This window comes from Engraulis encrasicolus, chromosome 22 (assembly GCF_034702125.1).
Source record: "Engraulis encrasicolus isolate BLACKSEA-1 chromosome 22, IST_EnEncr_1.0, whole genome shotgun sequence".
Taxonomy (NCBI): domain Eukaryota; kingdom Metazoa; phylum Chordata; class Actinopteri; order Clupeiformes; family Engraulidae; genus Engraulis; species Engraulis encrasicolus.
In genome coordinates, this window is record NC_085878.1 from 44,241,343 (window position 1) to 44,257,932 (window position 16,590).

Sequence of the window (16,590 nt, forward strand, 5' to 3'; positions counted from 1 at the left end):
GAGACAGTTGCAATAGGGGATCGTTGCAATTAGAACATCTTTTTTATCAGATGGCTAGAGTGATTATACTCATACAGTATGCTTAGTTGAATGCTCCATCTTTCTACAGTAAGAGTATACTCAGCTCTGGCTTGTATCTGATGGGGGAAAAAAATAGATGTTGCATCCATCCGCTGTTGCAATTGTCTTGGTCTTCCCCCAAGACAGTGGTTCCCAACCTTTTCTGTCTTGTGCACCCCTCATGGCTTTTTGTCATACCATGAGTACCTTCTCACTGCATGATATGTCTTTCCCAATAGAATTATGCTCCATACATTTGTTATATATTTTTTTTCCACGAACCCCCTGCAGCGTTGCTGCATACCCCTAGTGGTACACGTAAGTTACCCCTGGTTTGGAATCTCTGCCTTGAGAGGGAAAGCTAGCACATCCAAACTCAGGAGAAGACGGCTTCTCTGAGGTTTTGAAGATCATGTTTACACTCAGACATAAACACTCTGCCCATCTCTTGTCTTCCACTAGAAGGCTTTGATAGTGGCTCGCATGTCGCTGACCTGGATTTGGTGGGTGTTGACCTTACCTCATCTAACCTCACCTGGAAACAAGGTCACCTACCACAAAGACCTGAATGTCTCATGATGGCATACCACCCGCATCTAGGCCACTGTGTGGTGGTACATCGTGTAGTGCAGACATAAGCATATTTATCGTGTTTTTAGTTGCTGTTCTTGTTTCCCACTCTAATCTTTAAATATAGCTTATCCCCTTCTCTGTCCCTATTCTACTAGATGTCCACTCCCAACGGACAACTTGTGGGTTTGTACTTGCTATTCTTTCATGTCTGCTGGCACTGGTACAGATTACTTGTTTCTCCAGAAGGACATTGATGTGTTCATTAGGCACACAGACATACAGCAGATGATATTAAGGCAAAAGTTTTAGCTGAAACGGTACCATCATTTTCTTTTATTTCCTCTGTGAATAACACTGACAAGGATTTTCTTTTCCCCATTTTACATTCAAATTGGTTTCAGTTTTCTTTTCAATTAAGGACAACGGCTACAGCCTGTATCCTTGAGTAAGCAGCTAGTTTGGATATTGACACTGGACACATGCGCATTGTATGCTCAGCACTAGTCTACTCATTGGTGCATGCAGGTCTTGTTGTTGGAGTGCAGTGTGTCGACCTGCCCCAAAGAATTCAGCAGCTCGGCCACTTCTCTCTCCCTGCTGCTTCTCTCTCTCCCGCTGTTTCTCCCACTAATGCATTTGAGATCTGTGGATCTGGAACTTCAAAAGGGAGCAAAGGGGCACATCAACAGTCGTCCATGCAGAAGCAACAGCCAACAAAACTAACAGTCTCCTCACGTGTGTTATCGTTTCTGTGTGAGGATCGGTGGCTGGCCTCCCACAGACATTCGCTGGGGAGTCGGTCTGAACAGTACTGTGGTAGAGCCATCAGAAGGTTGGACTAGTCCTGTGTTTTTATGTCCACTTCCTGCTGACTGTGCTGTTGCCCTCATAGTATTCTTCAAACTCAAGACGAGCACACAAAGAAATGAAAGGATGCCAAATTCTGGCTTTTGCTTCTTTTCTTTTCTGTGGTAACTGCATTGCTTGAGTCCCAGCGTCTGCTCTGTCTGCCCCTGCTGAGGAGACAGGGGGGCTGGTACTCAGAGGGCTGGGTGCTGACGGGAAGGGCTGTGGGAAGATTTGTGTTTTTACAACAGGGGCCTGACCTGGAGAGCCACTCCAAAACAGCTTGTGGTGGGGGCTTGTGTTTATGGTTTTCTGCAGACAGTAAGCTTAACCCCCACCTCATCCCCCCCCAACCCCTGTGCGCAAGCAACATACAAATTGCCGTAAACATACTTATTAATAACCAACTTTATTATTTGTGAAAATACACAATCTAAAAATAGCACTAATGTATAATAGTAAGTTAATCTGTCACAATCTGTTGGCAAGAAGCCCATAACATTACCACAATTGAAAATGTACAACTTTTCCAAACAGTTAATGAACAAAGGAGTTTGCCTGAAGCATTTCAGTCTCCCACCCCTCCCCCCTCTCCCACCTTTCCCTTTGTTTGTTTGACAGTGTGCAAGTAAGTAGCTGTCCTGGTTAGATAGATGTGGCCTGTCGAGAAAAAACCCCATTGAGGTCAAGTCTTTGAGATTCAAATTTTGTCCTTTGGCCGGTGCAGTGTGTATGTGGGGAAAGGCAGCGTGCCTGATTTGAGTGCTGGGCCGGCTGATGAAGGGTGATAATTGACACTGTTTACCTTAGTAGCGGGGAACAGAGGATGCCCCTGTTAGGCTACCTGGCCGCTAGGCTAGCCTCTGCACCTGGTATCTGCCATGTTTTGCATTGCTGGCCAACAGGGGAGACCCTTCCGCGTGCATTTACCAGCCAGATGAAAGCAAGTTTCCCCCAGTTATCCATCACCCAAGTACAAAGCCAGCAATCCCGACTGCTGCGCTCTACAGTCAGGGTTCACTGCTTTCCCTGCTGAAAGGTGATCTGAAGGTTCAAACTTTGTCTGAGGTCTTTCTTGTGACGAGTGTAATCCACAACTTCAGTGGTGCTGTTCATTCCATCACAGGCTTACATGAAGTGACGAGTTATGAATTCAAATACCTGTAAGTTATGCCATCCAAAAGGACGTTATTGTTTGTTTTCCGTGAGAAATACAGACTAAAAGATGGGAATGTGGGTGGTTGACGTTTAAGGGCGTAACGCAATAATAATAAAAAAGTTATTCCAATTCCTGACAAAATTGATGGGGAAAAAATTGAAAAAATGGAAAAAAATAAAGCACTTAGTGGTCCGTGGAATTTCGCCATTTTTGGGAAAATGTGTCCTACATCAACACATTGCATAGGCAGGAAAATGAAGTCACACCACAGGAAATTCACTGCATTATGGCCATTTTAAGCTTAATCCTTTTGTATACATGACTGACATAATGATATTGTGTTTAATCTTAATGTTTTTTCATTTATAAAAACTTTTTTTTCCTTCTATAAGAGGGTGGTTGACGTTTAAGGCCGTAATGCCAACTTTTTTTTAACGTTTTTCCAATTCCTGAAAAAATTGATTGAAAAAAAAGGAAAAAATAAATAAAAAATAAAGCACTTAGTGGTCCGTGGAATTTCGCCTAATTTTTGCCATTTTTGAGAAAATGTGTCCATCAACACATTGCATAGGCATGTCACATCGCAGGAAAATGAAGTCGCACCACAGGAATTTCACTGCATTATGGCCATTTTAATCCTTTTGTATGACTGACATCTGAGCTAATGCTAACTTGATAATGATATTGTGTTTAATCTTAAAATGTGTTTTCATTTATAAAAAAAACTTTTTCTTCCTTCTATTAGATCAGTCACACCACAGGACATCATAAAATGAACCTAAGCATTGTGTGACAGAAACATTGCAATATGAAGACATATTAAGAGGTTAATAGTCACCTTAAACTTCCAGAGCACTCTCCAATAACTGAGGTACTGACTGGTTAGGAGCCAGTCTTTAAGACCCTTGTAGTTGGCCTTGCAGTTGCCCGTTCACAAACATTGACCTACATGTCACCCCACAGCACGCAATTTGTGTTACGAAATTCAGCTTGTAGTTAATATTACTGTCTTGAGTTTTTTTCACATTCACATATCTTAATATATTTATGCAATCATACCAAATGGTTCATACAGTATTCAAAATGTTATTGGTTAATTTATATATATAGGTGGTTGACGTTTAAGGGCGTAACGCAAAAAAAAAAAAAAAGTTTTTCAAATTCCTGAAAAAAATGATGGATAAAAATTGGAAAAAAATAGAAAAAAATAAAGCACTTAGTGGTCTGTGGAATTTCACCTTATTTTTGCCATTTTTGGGAAAATGTGTCCTGCATCAACACATAGCATAGGCATGTCACACCGCAGGAAAATGGAGTCACACCACAGGGAATTCACTGCATTATGGCCATTTTAATCCTTTTGTATACATAACTGACATCTGAGCTCATGCTAACTTGATAATGATATTGTGTTTAATCTTACTATGTGTTTTCATTAATAAAAAAACTTTTTTTTCCTCCTATAAGAGCAGTCACACCACAGGACACCATAAAATGAACCTAAGCATTGCGTGACAGAAAGATTGCAATATGAAGACATATTAAGAGGTTAAGAGTCACCTTAAACTTCCACAGCACTCTCCAATAACTGAGGTACTGACTGGTTAGGAGCCAGTCTTTAAGACCCTTGTAGTTGGCCTTGCAGCTGCCCATTCACAAACATTGACATACATGTCACCCCACAGGACGCAATTTGTGTTACGAAATTGAACTTGTAGTTAATATTACTGTCTTGAGTTTTTTTCCACATTCACATATCTTAATCTAAAGTTAAGATTTATGCAATCATGCCAAATGCTTCATACATTATTCAAAATGTTGTTGGTTAATTTATATATATATTATTATATATTGTTTCATTAATGTTACAGTCACACTGCAGGAAATTTGACATATAAACCTTTACATAAATCTTAACAAAAATGTTTCTTCTCATCTAAGACTAATATGAAACATAATGTACCACATCTTCTTTCATTGACATTTGTTTTTTTAAAGGAAAATAACAGTTTTGTAGGTTTTTAACCAATGTTACGAAAAAACAAGGCGTCACGTCTCCCACCCATATATTATATTCCAGGTTTCATTAATGTTAGTCACACCGCAGGATATTTGACATGTAAACCTTTTACATGAATCTTAACAAAAATGTTTCTTCTCATCTAAGACTAATATGAAACATAATGTACCACATCTTCTTTCATTGACATTTGTTTTTTAAAGGAAAAATAAAGTTTTGTAGGTTTTTAACCAATGTTACGAAAAAACAAGGCGTCACGTCAACCCATGTATTGCAGCTGCTTGTGCAGGTTTGCACTGCTTTTCTTAGATGCTGACTATTGTCCTAAATCAGCATTTAGAACTGCTGCTGTTTGTCATGTTTTTGGGGGGCAGGTGCAATGACATCTAGACCTAATTTGGATGTATCGCAGTACGGTGTACACAGGTCTTGAATACATTGAACAGTACAATCGACAAAAATCCTTGATTTGCACAGACTCTAAGTCATGCCTACAGGCTTTAGGGTTTTTAAAAACTGACCACCCTCTCAAGTCAAGTCAAGTCAAGTAGGTTTATTGTCAATTTCTTTACATGCACTGGTCATACAAAGAATTTGAAATTACATTTCTTGCTTTCCCATACAGACATAGACTAATCTAGGTAAGGACATAGACAGTATAGACATAGACCGTACTTATACATGGACTTATGACAGTATGGACATAGACAGTGCTCATACAGACATTTAAAGTGCAAGACTGGACAACAGAAGACTTGTAGAGGACATACATTAAGAGGTATTTGTTGTGCTTTTGTGCTTTTCCTAAAAAAGTCCTTATAGCGTTCTGACATGGTAATAGTAGCATTTTGAAGAAAAATAAATGTTAAAAGGTCTATCAAGTACACCAGCAGCAGTGTGTGTGTGTGTGTGTGTGTGTGTGTGTGTGTGTGTGTGTGTGTGTGTGTGTGTGTATGTGTTTAGTGCAGGTAGAAGGTGCGTTGTGCGTCTTGTGTGTGTGTTCGTGTGTCTGTGTGTGTGTGTGTGTGTGTGTGTGTCAGTTTGTGTATGTTTGGGTTTAGTGCAGAAAGTGCAGTGTGCTTGTGTGTGTGTGTGTGTGTGTGTGTGTGTGTGTGTGTGTGTGTGTGTGTGTGTGCGCGCATGTTTTGAGTTAGTGCAGGTTGAAAGTTCAGTCACAAGTATAGTACTGCAGGTGGTATGTTCAGTCGCAGATATGGTGGTGGGGGATGGGGGGGGGGGTTGTCAGTGGCCTTGCTGGCTAGAGGCTGACATTGGAGGGAGAGTGGGTTGAGTGTTCAGCATCTTGATCGCTTGGTGCATTGTGCTGGTGGTACGGGAACGGAGGCGCCTGTACCTCTTTCCAGAGGGCAGGAGGCTGAACAGTTTGTGTGCAGGGTGGCTTGTGTCTTTGATGATCATCAGTGCTTTCCGGGTGAGGCGTGTGGTGTAAATGTCCTGCAGGGAGGGGAGTGGTACTCCAATGATCTTCTTCGCTGTGTTCACAACACGCTGGAGTGTCTTCCTGTTTTTCTCCGTGCAGCTTCCTCCCCACACTGTGATGCAGTTGGACACGACGCTCTCTATGGTTCCTCTGTAGAATGTTGTCATGATGGAGGGTGTAGCACTTGCCTTCTTTAGTTTGCGCAGGAAGTAGAGACGCTGATGGGCCTTCTTCGCCAGTGATGTAGTGTTGGTGGTCCAAGAGAGGTCGTCGCTGATGTGCACTCCAAGGAACTTGGTGCTGCTCACTCTCTCCACAGCATCGCCGTCGATGGTCAGTGGTGGCAGTTGTTTTTGGACCCTTTGGAAGTTGACAACAATCTCCTTGGTCCCTTTTCTCTGATCACCAAAATACTTAAAGTGGATCACCTAATTAAACTCAACCTGGACATTGTTTTTTGTTGGGTCTCCTCATTATGTGGGCTTGACTGGCAATGAAAAGGCAGATAATTCAGCTAAAGGAGCCCTGAATAAAGAGATATCTGATGCCCAATACCTGTCTCTGATATTAAGACTGTGCTTTCTTCCTACATAATGGATAAATGGCAAGCCGAATGGGATAACTGTGCTAGAAATAAGCTGCAAGCTCCCCTGTATGATCTTTGTGGTATTCTCTTCTCAATCAGCATATTCTCTCTTACTCTGCTCTTAAAATGAAATGACAGCAGTTTAAAGAAGGCACTACATTGGATATTTTTAATAAGGTCTCACCGCTAAAGGTTTTGAACTTTTTAAAAATGTAATGACTCGTTGACCAAACGTTTTCAATGCATTAATGTCATTGACGATTTTTTAATTTTATTACCTGTACTTGCCATGAAATGGCCACAGCTGCTTAATTGGCCATACATGTACAGTAAACAAACAAACAAACAGTGTACACAGCCTGTTAAATGTTTATCAAGATCGACCACCATAGACCTCAACCTCAGTAAGAGTATTTGGGATGCATTGGAGAAGTCTTTGCACAGCTTTCAGACTACCATCATCACTACAAGATCTTGGTGAAAACTTATTGCAACACTGGAACGAAATACATCCAGACATTAGTTGCAGAAGTTAATGTAAACATTACCACACCAAATGTGCATTGTAACTTCATTGAAGCTGAAGGCGGCACCGGACTAACAACATACAGTCCCAGGAAAAAGTTTGTACACCCTTTGAAATTTCTTACCTTTCTGTCAAAATTGGTCATAAAACATGGTCTGATCTTCCCGGAAATCACAAGAAGGAACAACCAGAGTCTGCTTTAACTAATTCAACCCAAACATTTACAAGTTTTCATATTTTCATTGGCCATAAGATGTAAACATTCACAGGACAGCAAGGCATAAGTAAGTACACCCTTGCATGAAATAGGTTTTAACCCTAAGTTAGTCGCAATAACCTCAACCAGATGTTTCCTGTAGTTTCAGATCAGATTAACAAAACAATCTGGATGTATCTGGTCTCCCTCTTCTTTAGAAAACTGCCTCTCGTCAGCAAGGTTTGTGGGATGTCTGGAGTGTATAGCTTTCTTGACTTCATGCCATATAATCTCAATTGGTTTTTTGTCAGGGCTTTGACTGGGCTATTCCAGAATGTGTATTTCATTATTATAAAGCCATTCTAAAGTCGATTTGCTTCTAAAGTATGGGTTGTTGTCACATTTCAGCACCCATCCTCTTGTGTGCTTCAACTGTGTGACAGACAACCTCACTTTTTTCTGTAAAATATCTCGATAAACTTCTGAGTTTATTGTTCCACTGATAATAGCAAACTGAAAAGGGCCTGAGGCAGCAAGGTAGCCGCATATAATGATGCTCCCGCCACCATACTCAAAGGTGGAGATGATGTTTTGGTGAAGGTATGGTTCTCTAGTTCTCCTCCAAACATGACATTGTGTGTTCCCCTGAACAATTCAACTTTGGTTTCAACGTTGATCTACAGAATATTTTGCAGTAATTCTATGAAGCATATAAATGCTTTTTCGCAAACCTCAAAGGTGCAGCAATATTTTTTTGGACAGAAACCCCATTAATTTTAGATTGGCAGAACGAATCCCATTTTTAGCTATTCTTGGTTACATCTCCTCTTCTGAGTATGGTGGCGTGAGCATCATTATATGCGGCTACCTTGCTGCCTCAGGCCCTTGACAGTTTGCCATTTTCAGTGGAACAATGAACTCAAGTTTATTGTGATATTTTACAGAAAAAAACGTGAGGAAGCCTGTCACACAGTTGAAGCACACAAGAGTACGGGTCCTGAAATGTGACAACAACCCATACTTTAGAAGCAAATCGACTTTAGAATGGCTTCATAATAATGAAATACACATTCTGAAATAGCCCAGTCAAAGCCCTGACAAAAAACAATTGAGATTATATGGCATGAAGTCAAGAAAGCTATGCACTCCAGACATCCCACAAGCCTTGCTGACGAGAGGCAGTTCTCTAAAGAAGAGGGAGACAAGATACAAACAGATTGTTTTGTTAATCTGATCTGCAACTACAGGACAAGTCTGGTTGATGATATGGCAACTAACTGAGGGTTAAAACCTACTTAATGCAAGGGTGTACTTACTTATGCCCTGCTCTCCTGTGAATGTTATGGCCTTATGACCAATAAAAATATGATGTAAAACATGTAAATGTTTGGGTGGAATTAATTAAAGAAGATTCTGATTGTTCCTTCTTGAGATTTCTGGGAAGATCAGACCATGTTTTATGATCAATTTTGACAGAAATGTAAGAAATTTCAAAGGGTGTACAAACTTTTTCCTGGGACTGTATTAGTGTGTGTGACTTTTTTTGCCTCGCTGTGTATAACCTAGATGACTAATAAGGTAAACTAAATTTAGTCTGAAGTCTAATATTGGAATGACAATAAACCTAATGCCGTAGGTGGAAGTGATGGATGCTTTGGTTAAACTTCGGTTAACTCAACAACCATGATGCTATATTTTGAAGGTAGTTGATGTATTGTATTGGAAGTGTGTATGTTTATGTCATCTCTGAATGGGTGAGTGGGTGTGTTGCATTCGACTTCTATTTCGCCACCAAACACTAAGTTCCTTCCTAGTCTGCCATGTTATGAAAATCAGCTCTTGTAAAAGTGTTCATTATATGGGTGTGGTGGCGGATGCTGTTGCATAGGCTGCTGTTGGTGAGTAATTCTCTCTCTCTCTCTCTCTCTCTCTCTCTCTCTCTCTCTCTCTCTCTCTCTCTCTCTCTCTCTCTCTCTCTGCCTCTCTCTGCAGGTGCAGTTCCAGAAGCTTCAGCAGCTGCGGTCGTCTCAAGTCCGTGCCCAGTACTATGGAGGCTCTTTGCCCAATGTCAACCAGATTGGCAACACCAACGCTGAGTTTCAGGTGAGTCCCACTTCCTTCCACCACACGCACACGCACACGCACACGCACACACACACACACACGCACACGCACACGCACACGCACACACAGACCAGTGTTCAAGTTGCATATTTGGGAAGCTTTTTGAAACACTTTTATTCTGTGAACAATTTATGCTGGTTATCATGTAGGATTATGTATTTGGTTTTGGGCTGAGAGCTGTTATCTTAAAATTTGGGTAATAAAGTGAAAACGTAAGAACCATCATTATCACCGCTTTCATCATCAGTACAGTTGGTTACTGTAAGCCCCCCCCCAACAAAAAACAAACCACAAACACCCCAGCATTTTTGGTTCTTGGTTACTTCAGATTGATTTGGTGTCTGCCTGCCAACCATTAAAATCCCTCAGACATCACAGCACTAGATACAGCTAGGGTGACCAGCTGTCCGGACTTCGGCCGGACAACCCCGCCCCTTAACTTTCTAACCTAGCGTCCTAGCGCGCACCCATTGCTTCGACTTGCCGAATCCCCGCCTCCGTGGAGAAAACAGTGAAGTTGGCATTCTAAACTGTAGGCAGAAATCAGGGAACAGCGCTGCCATCTTACCTCAGACTAACTCAGCTGCCAACAGCAGTTTTACTTGTAAAACAATATTTTTGGGGGGAAGGATTTTCGCATTTCATTACCTCACTCCGATAAAGGAGTCATCAGTACCACTAACTTAATATTGTATCAGAGACGGCAGGTTACGATAGACAAATCCTTCCGTTGTTGTCTGTGTAGGCTATTTCATATTTTTAAAAAATGTAGCCTATTTTGTGTAGTCATGCATTCGTAGGCCTAATAGCCAACAATTAATTTGATTTACTTTACTCAAAGTTGGTCAGAAGTCTGTTTATCAGTGGTGTTTTCAGGGAGGCAAACCGCTTCTGTCAACCTTTTTTTTTTTCATGCAGACGCTGGATGGAGCTCAAAATACAGACAGCGCCCGTGCAGAAAAACGTTTCTTTGCCCTGTTTGTAAAGTTGTGAGAACCCTCGTATCGTTGTAAAGGCATTTAGCGGACACACTTAGTTGCACTATGCATTGCCACCAGTGCAGGAAAAAATGGTCAACAGACAGTAGACAATATAGTTACCTTATTTAACTTTCATACAGTCAGTTAATGAACTTCATATAGGGCTATTGCACGGAGATTTCCCCGACATAAGGCGAGAGCAATACAGTTAATTCGCTGGGCGAAGTCTGGGGTTATGGAGTAACATGGCGGCCGCAGATATCGGCAACGCGACCGACTGTCAAGGTCTAGTTTGCGTCAATGACGTTGTCTCGCATCTCGAGGCCATAAGCAAAAGGCTAGGAGGAAAGGAAAGACAAAGAGAGGGACACACGGACGTCGTGAACAGGTCGTAAAAACGGACCGATGGCCACCCTAGATACAGCCCAAACACTGCCTCTCTTGTCCCCTGTACTTACCCCCTCTCCCTCAAGTCTCTGTTGAGACACACACACACACACACACACACACACACACACACACACACACACACACACACACAGCCCTTCTCCTCTCTCTTGTCTCTCCTTGTTCCCCATCCAGCCATGTGGAGCCACAGCTGCATGTTTGAGCGAGGCCCTTGGTAACCTTGACTGGGGAAGCATGCGTGCCAAGTGCCCAGAGGAAGATGTGGGTGGGACTGGACTGGAAGGGCCGAGTGAAGACGGGGAGGGGGTGGAGCAGTATGTGTGTTTGAGAGTGTATTTGGTGCCTGTGTGTGTGTGTGCGAGTGTGTGCGCACACACACACACACACACACACACACACACACACACACACACACACACACACACACACACACACACACACACACACACACACACACACACGTCACAGTGCGAGTGTGCATGCTTGTGTGCATCGGTGTGTTTGTATGTTGATGTGGTTGTTGGTGCTGGTGTGTGTGATTGAGAAGGCCAGGTGTGTGTGTGTGTGTGTGTGTGTGTGTGTGTGTGTGTGTGTGTGTGTGTGTGTGTGTGTGTGTGTGCGCACGCGCTTGCGCGTGTGCGTGTGCGTGTGCGTGCCTGTCTGTGCGTGCGTGCGTGTGTGTGGAGATACTAGAGATTAGTCAGCTCTGTTACCTCCAGAGGCGAGAGCTGGGGCTGAGGTTAGATCATTCCCACCACTTAAGACCGGCCCATGGGACGAGGCAGATGGCCCACTGCACAGAGAGAGAGAGAGAGATTGACTGTGGAGATGGACTGTGTACACAGTATCTGTTGATGAATGTGTTTGTGTGGGTGGGGAGGATGCCTTACTGAAAGAAGTGGAGAGAGTGAGCGATTTAAAAGTTGCAGAGATAGACTCTTGAAGGATTAAGAAAATCTGTGTCAATGGTGAGGGATTGGTTTGGCAGCGCTGAAGGAACCGAATTGGCAAAGAGAAGAGGCACAGACATTAAGAGATGCCTGAGGCACAGCACAGACTTAAAGAAAGCTGAAGCAATGGAGGAAAGTGATCTGCGCTGGGGTGGGAGAGGGGCGGTGAGACATGAGGCATATCCGCTCTCAGGCCTCCTGGCTCGCCTCAGTCTGGGCTGGCTGCTGATCTGCAGGGGGTCCGGTGAGCATGCAGCGAGCAGGATGGGTGGAGGACTGGAGGTGGGATGGATGTGTGGGTGTGTGGAGGAGATGGAGGTGGAGAGGGGTGTAATTGTGGGAGTGGGTGGGATGTAGGTTGTGAGGGGCGTTTGTATGTGTGGTTGGGGGGAAGAAAGCCTTCATTGAGGCGGCGCAGTGATCCCTAGATCCCCCCTCGTCCCGGAGGTCCTGAAACCCAACCCTGTCTCGGCCTGAGCCAGCCAGCCAGTAGGGGCAGGGGACTCCCAACCTTGGGGGCAGTGGAGTGGGTCGGACTGGGTTGGGATTGGATGGGTAGGGTGCTGCTAATTGGCTTAGCTCAGCTGGCGCTCAGCCCCTATAATGACTGTCTAGCCAGGGATGCAGGCAGCACATGTCCTGTCATGATTAAACATTGGGAACCATACTCTCGTTCTGCTCACCAACCAGGGGTTGGAATGTGATTTGTACAAGATCTTTTGCGCTTCTTTTTATATGAATACAATTGATGGTGTACATAAACGTTATACTATACGATATACATGAACATCTACGTGTCCGTATACATGTGTACTATAGTAGATAAATGTATAAATGTAATGCAGCGTTCTTTCGCTATGTTTGCATGTATTTCATGTTTTCTATTCTTGAAGCAAATGATTAGAGGCTAATTTGTAGTTAAAAGACGTTGGGTAAACAATGTTTATGTGCATTCACCTCTGCCTGCTGCCGTGACACAGTCCACCACACCACTTGTGTAACCATGAGTGGCAAGCATCATTTTTGAACCTGACTATTCACTGTTTCACGCTGAGGAATGAGTCTGAATACCCTTAACAGATTTGTATGTAGCTTTGTGGTGGAGACCAAATTCACACCAAAATTATATGTCAGGGCAGCATGAAAATGTTAGTTAGGAATGCATGAAAACTGATTAGTCCTTTCACATCAACAGTGCAGTGGCCATCTCTAAAATCTGCACTGCTACTAGGAAATGAGTTTTTTTCACAGTGTCAAGCTGTCTGTGGGCGGTGTCTGTGCTTGGTTTCAGTATTGACTGTTTGTGCGAGAGGCAGATCTGAACATACTACTTGAAACACAGTGCGGGCACACCAGATTTTTCCTATTAGCAATGATACTGTGTGTGTAACAGTCATTAGGCCATATCTGATTGCACTGAGTGTATGCTCTTAGAACCCTTAGCCCAGGGACATCAAACTCCGACCCGGGGTCAAGTCTGGTCATTTTATTCTTCCAGCGAGATAATTTCAAATGTGTATTACAGTTTGCCCACATACACCATAAATACTGTATATGTATATATATACATATACATATATATATTCATATATCTATCTATCAGAATAAGACTTGAATGTGAAATTTGCTGTCACAGGAATATGAGTGTGCCCAGGCTAGTGAAACAGCTCACACTCATATGCAACAAAATGTTGGCCCATTTGAACTATGATGGGAATCTGTTTGTGAAATTTAAATTAGTATTAAGTGTGTGTATGCAAAAAAAAATTCTTACAAATATTGAGTTTGGCCTGCAATTTAATTGCATGTTTTTTTTATTTTGGCCCTTTTATTTTGACATTGACACCCCTGCCCTAGCCTTTCCATTTAACTGTACCTAATCCGTCACCTATTTCTTTGTTAAATTGCAAGACATTTTTTTAGCAGTCAGCCTTTCATACGTTTCTTTCCTCTGTTGGTAGCAGAGAAATACCATGCAGACGCTAGCCTGACTAACAAATGGCTGTGAAATCAAGAGACAACCGTCTTCCTTTCTTGTGTTTCTCTTCTGCTCTTTCCTCTTCTACTGCACAGGGATGTTATTCTCCAGACATCTCTGTGTTTGTCGATGCCCATCTTTGTTTGTTTACTGTTTGTTGTGTTGTGTTGTGTTGTCAGGGCCCGTTCCCGTCCGGCCTGGACTCCATGCGAGGCACGCGGCACCACGGCCTGGTGGAGAGGGTGCACCACCGCGACCGCAACCGCATCAACTCACCTCATCGCAGACCCCTCGACAAGCACGGCCGGCAGATATCCTTCACTCATCATCACCACACACACGCACACGCACAGGCACGCGCACGCACATGCACATGCACAGGCACGCACACGCACAGGCACGCACACGGAGAGAGACCAGTAGTGCCCATGTTGCTTGTTTCGAAAGTGTTGTGTAACACTTTTTGGGGCAGTCATGGATAAGCGGATAGGGCGTCAGACTGGCAGCCCAGAGATTCCCGGTTCAATTCCCCGGTTGGTGGGGAGAGTAATTAAAAACTAGTGCGCTGCCCATCCTCCTCCATGACTTCAGTACCCGGAGCATAGTACCGTCCTGCCTCACTGCCTCCTTGCACTGGTGAGGCATAAATGCCATTTCGTTGTGTTCAGTGTGCACTTGTGTGCTGTGGAGTGCTCTGTCACAATGACAATGGAAGTTGGAGTTTCCCAGTTGGGCTTTCACTTTTTTGTTCAGTTGACAATTCATACTGGTTATCTACAGTATTATTGGTCGGTGAGCTGGTATCTCACAAACAGGCTTTACAGACACACCCCATCTTACTCGAATGATGATTAAAAAAATGATAATGATGAATAAAGTCCAATGCACACACACTTCAAAATACCCTTTCAGTATACATACATTCTGAGTGTTTGTAAACTTTTGAGTGCTCACGCAACCAGGGATTCCAAAATGCTAGGCGGCTAGTTGTTTATCATTGGAAGTCCCATTGGAGCCCTGCACAGTGTATGACAAGAACCTGTTGTCTTGTCGGCTGGCGGTTTTATCCACTTGCTCGCACTCTGTACTGTCGGTGACACCGTTTAGAAGAACACACCATTATGGCGCTCGGAATTATTTGCCATGCTCCCTAAAAAGCACTGTATTGTGTTGCAAAGTGTTATCCACTGCTGACAGGGCGGGTTTTCATAATCAGAGGCAGCCTCTTATGGGGCACCTAAGTCACACCCTTCTACTTCCGAGTCGTGGGGTGCAGCTCTCAACATTTTTGAATGGGAGTAAATGGAGCGAGTCAAGCTAAATCCTCATCCCGTTTGGCATGTGCTCCGGATTTCACATATGATGGCAGTGAATTTTAAAGGTTTGGATTTGCGCCGTAAGACCATTCATTTTCGGCACGCAAGAAAGGTTATTTTAGCTTTTGCGCAAAACAACATGCGCCTTGCATATTTGACGTGAACCGAGGCACAGCCAACCCTGCCGCTGCACTGCGTCTGAAGTGGCTGCACGTCGGACATACGACTTCTGTTGTGTAGTCCAAGTGATTACATATTTTTGCACGCACACAACTCAAAAAACGCTTGACGAGTGAAGTCGACAAACACACCATTGGTTATCTTTAATTCTGAGGTACAGCATATGTGTGATCGACGGAGAAATGCGTGGTGGATCGGAAAATAGTTTTGATCAGTCCATGAAAGCCCAGCAAAATTTTTTGGCTTTCCCAGCCCCATGAGCCGTCCGGAAGGGGTGGAGACTTTGGTGCCCCATTGTTTGAAAGCTGCCGTCACTCAAACGTTGTCCTTACGAGTGATTGGAGTGATGCAATCTAACTTACTTCATTTACAAAGCATATGAATCAATTCTGATGTACTCACGTTAAGATACATTCTCCCGGAATGGAGTCGGTAGGAGTATAGAAACCACAGAAACCACTACAACATTCAGCCGACGAGAAAACAGATTCTAACCACGCGGCACAGTGGTCCAATGGAACTTCCAATGTTAAACACCTAGCCACCTAGCATTTTGGGATTCCTGGCTGCGTGCACATTCAGGTATTATCAAAACAGAAACATCCATGCATATGGAGGAGAGGATATTGATGCTTATCTCTCACAGTGCTCATAAAGGCAAACACGTGGGCGACACACACACACACACACACACACACACACACACACACACACACACACACACACACTAGAAGTGGTGTGTAAGCAAAATGTCAACCACAGAATTTTTGGGTCTGCATTTCTTTTCCTCTCACTGTGTGGCCAGATAGTGTATGTGTGTGTGCTTGTGAGTGTTCGCTCTTAGGTTGATGTTTTTGAGTGGGTGTTTATGTGTGTGCTTGCTCAAAGTTGATGAATGTTTCTGAATGTGTGTGTTTATGTGTAGGTTTTGCTACTAAATGGTGAGGGTTTTTGTGACTCTGTTTTCGCTTGTTTGCTGTAGGTGGTGTGAGCGTGTGTGTGTGTGTGAGAGATCTCTCCATCGTTGCTGTGTGTGTGTGTGTGTGTGCTTGTCCATGGTTTGGTCAATGACGTTTTACTAGTAGCACACGTGGGTGGTGCTACCATAGCTAATGCCACTGTTGCATGGATTAAAATGTTTTTGTTTTTAGTGGATTATCTTGGAAGTGTATTCTTTGCAGTAAATGTACTACCAATTGCTAATAAATTAGCTATGGTTGTACCGCCTGATGTCGGCCCAAAACAAC

The 16,590-nt window shown here is 43.3% G+C and overlaps 1 protein-coding gene across 4 annotated transcripts in view; it reads left to right on the top strand.

Annotated features, from left to right (window-relative positions):
• Nucleotides 1–16,590, top strand: part of crtc3 (CREB regulated transcription coactivator 3) — a 73,438-nt gene that overhangs the window by 8,182 nt on the left and 48,666 nt on the right. For all 4 annotated transcript variants that reach the window (XM_063187826.1, XM_063187825.1, XM_063187828.1 and 1 more), the window contains exons 2-3: nucleotides 9,400–9,510; nucleotides 14,027–14,158. In XM_063187826.1, the coding sequence (XP_063043896.1) occupies nucleotides 9,400–9,510; nucleotides 14,027–14,158 (243 nt within the window). The remainder of the gene's footprint in view (nucleotides 1–9,399; nucleotides 9,511–14,026; nucleotides 14,159–16,590) is intronic.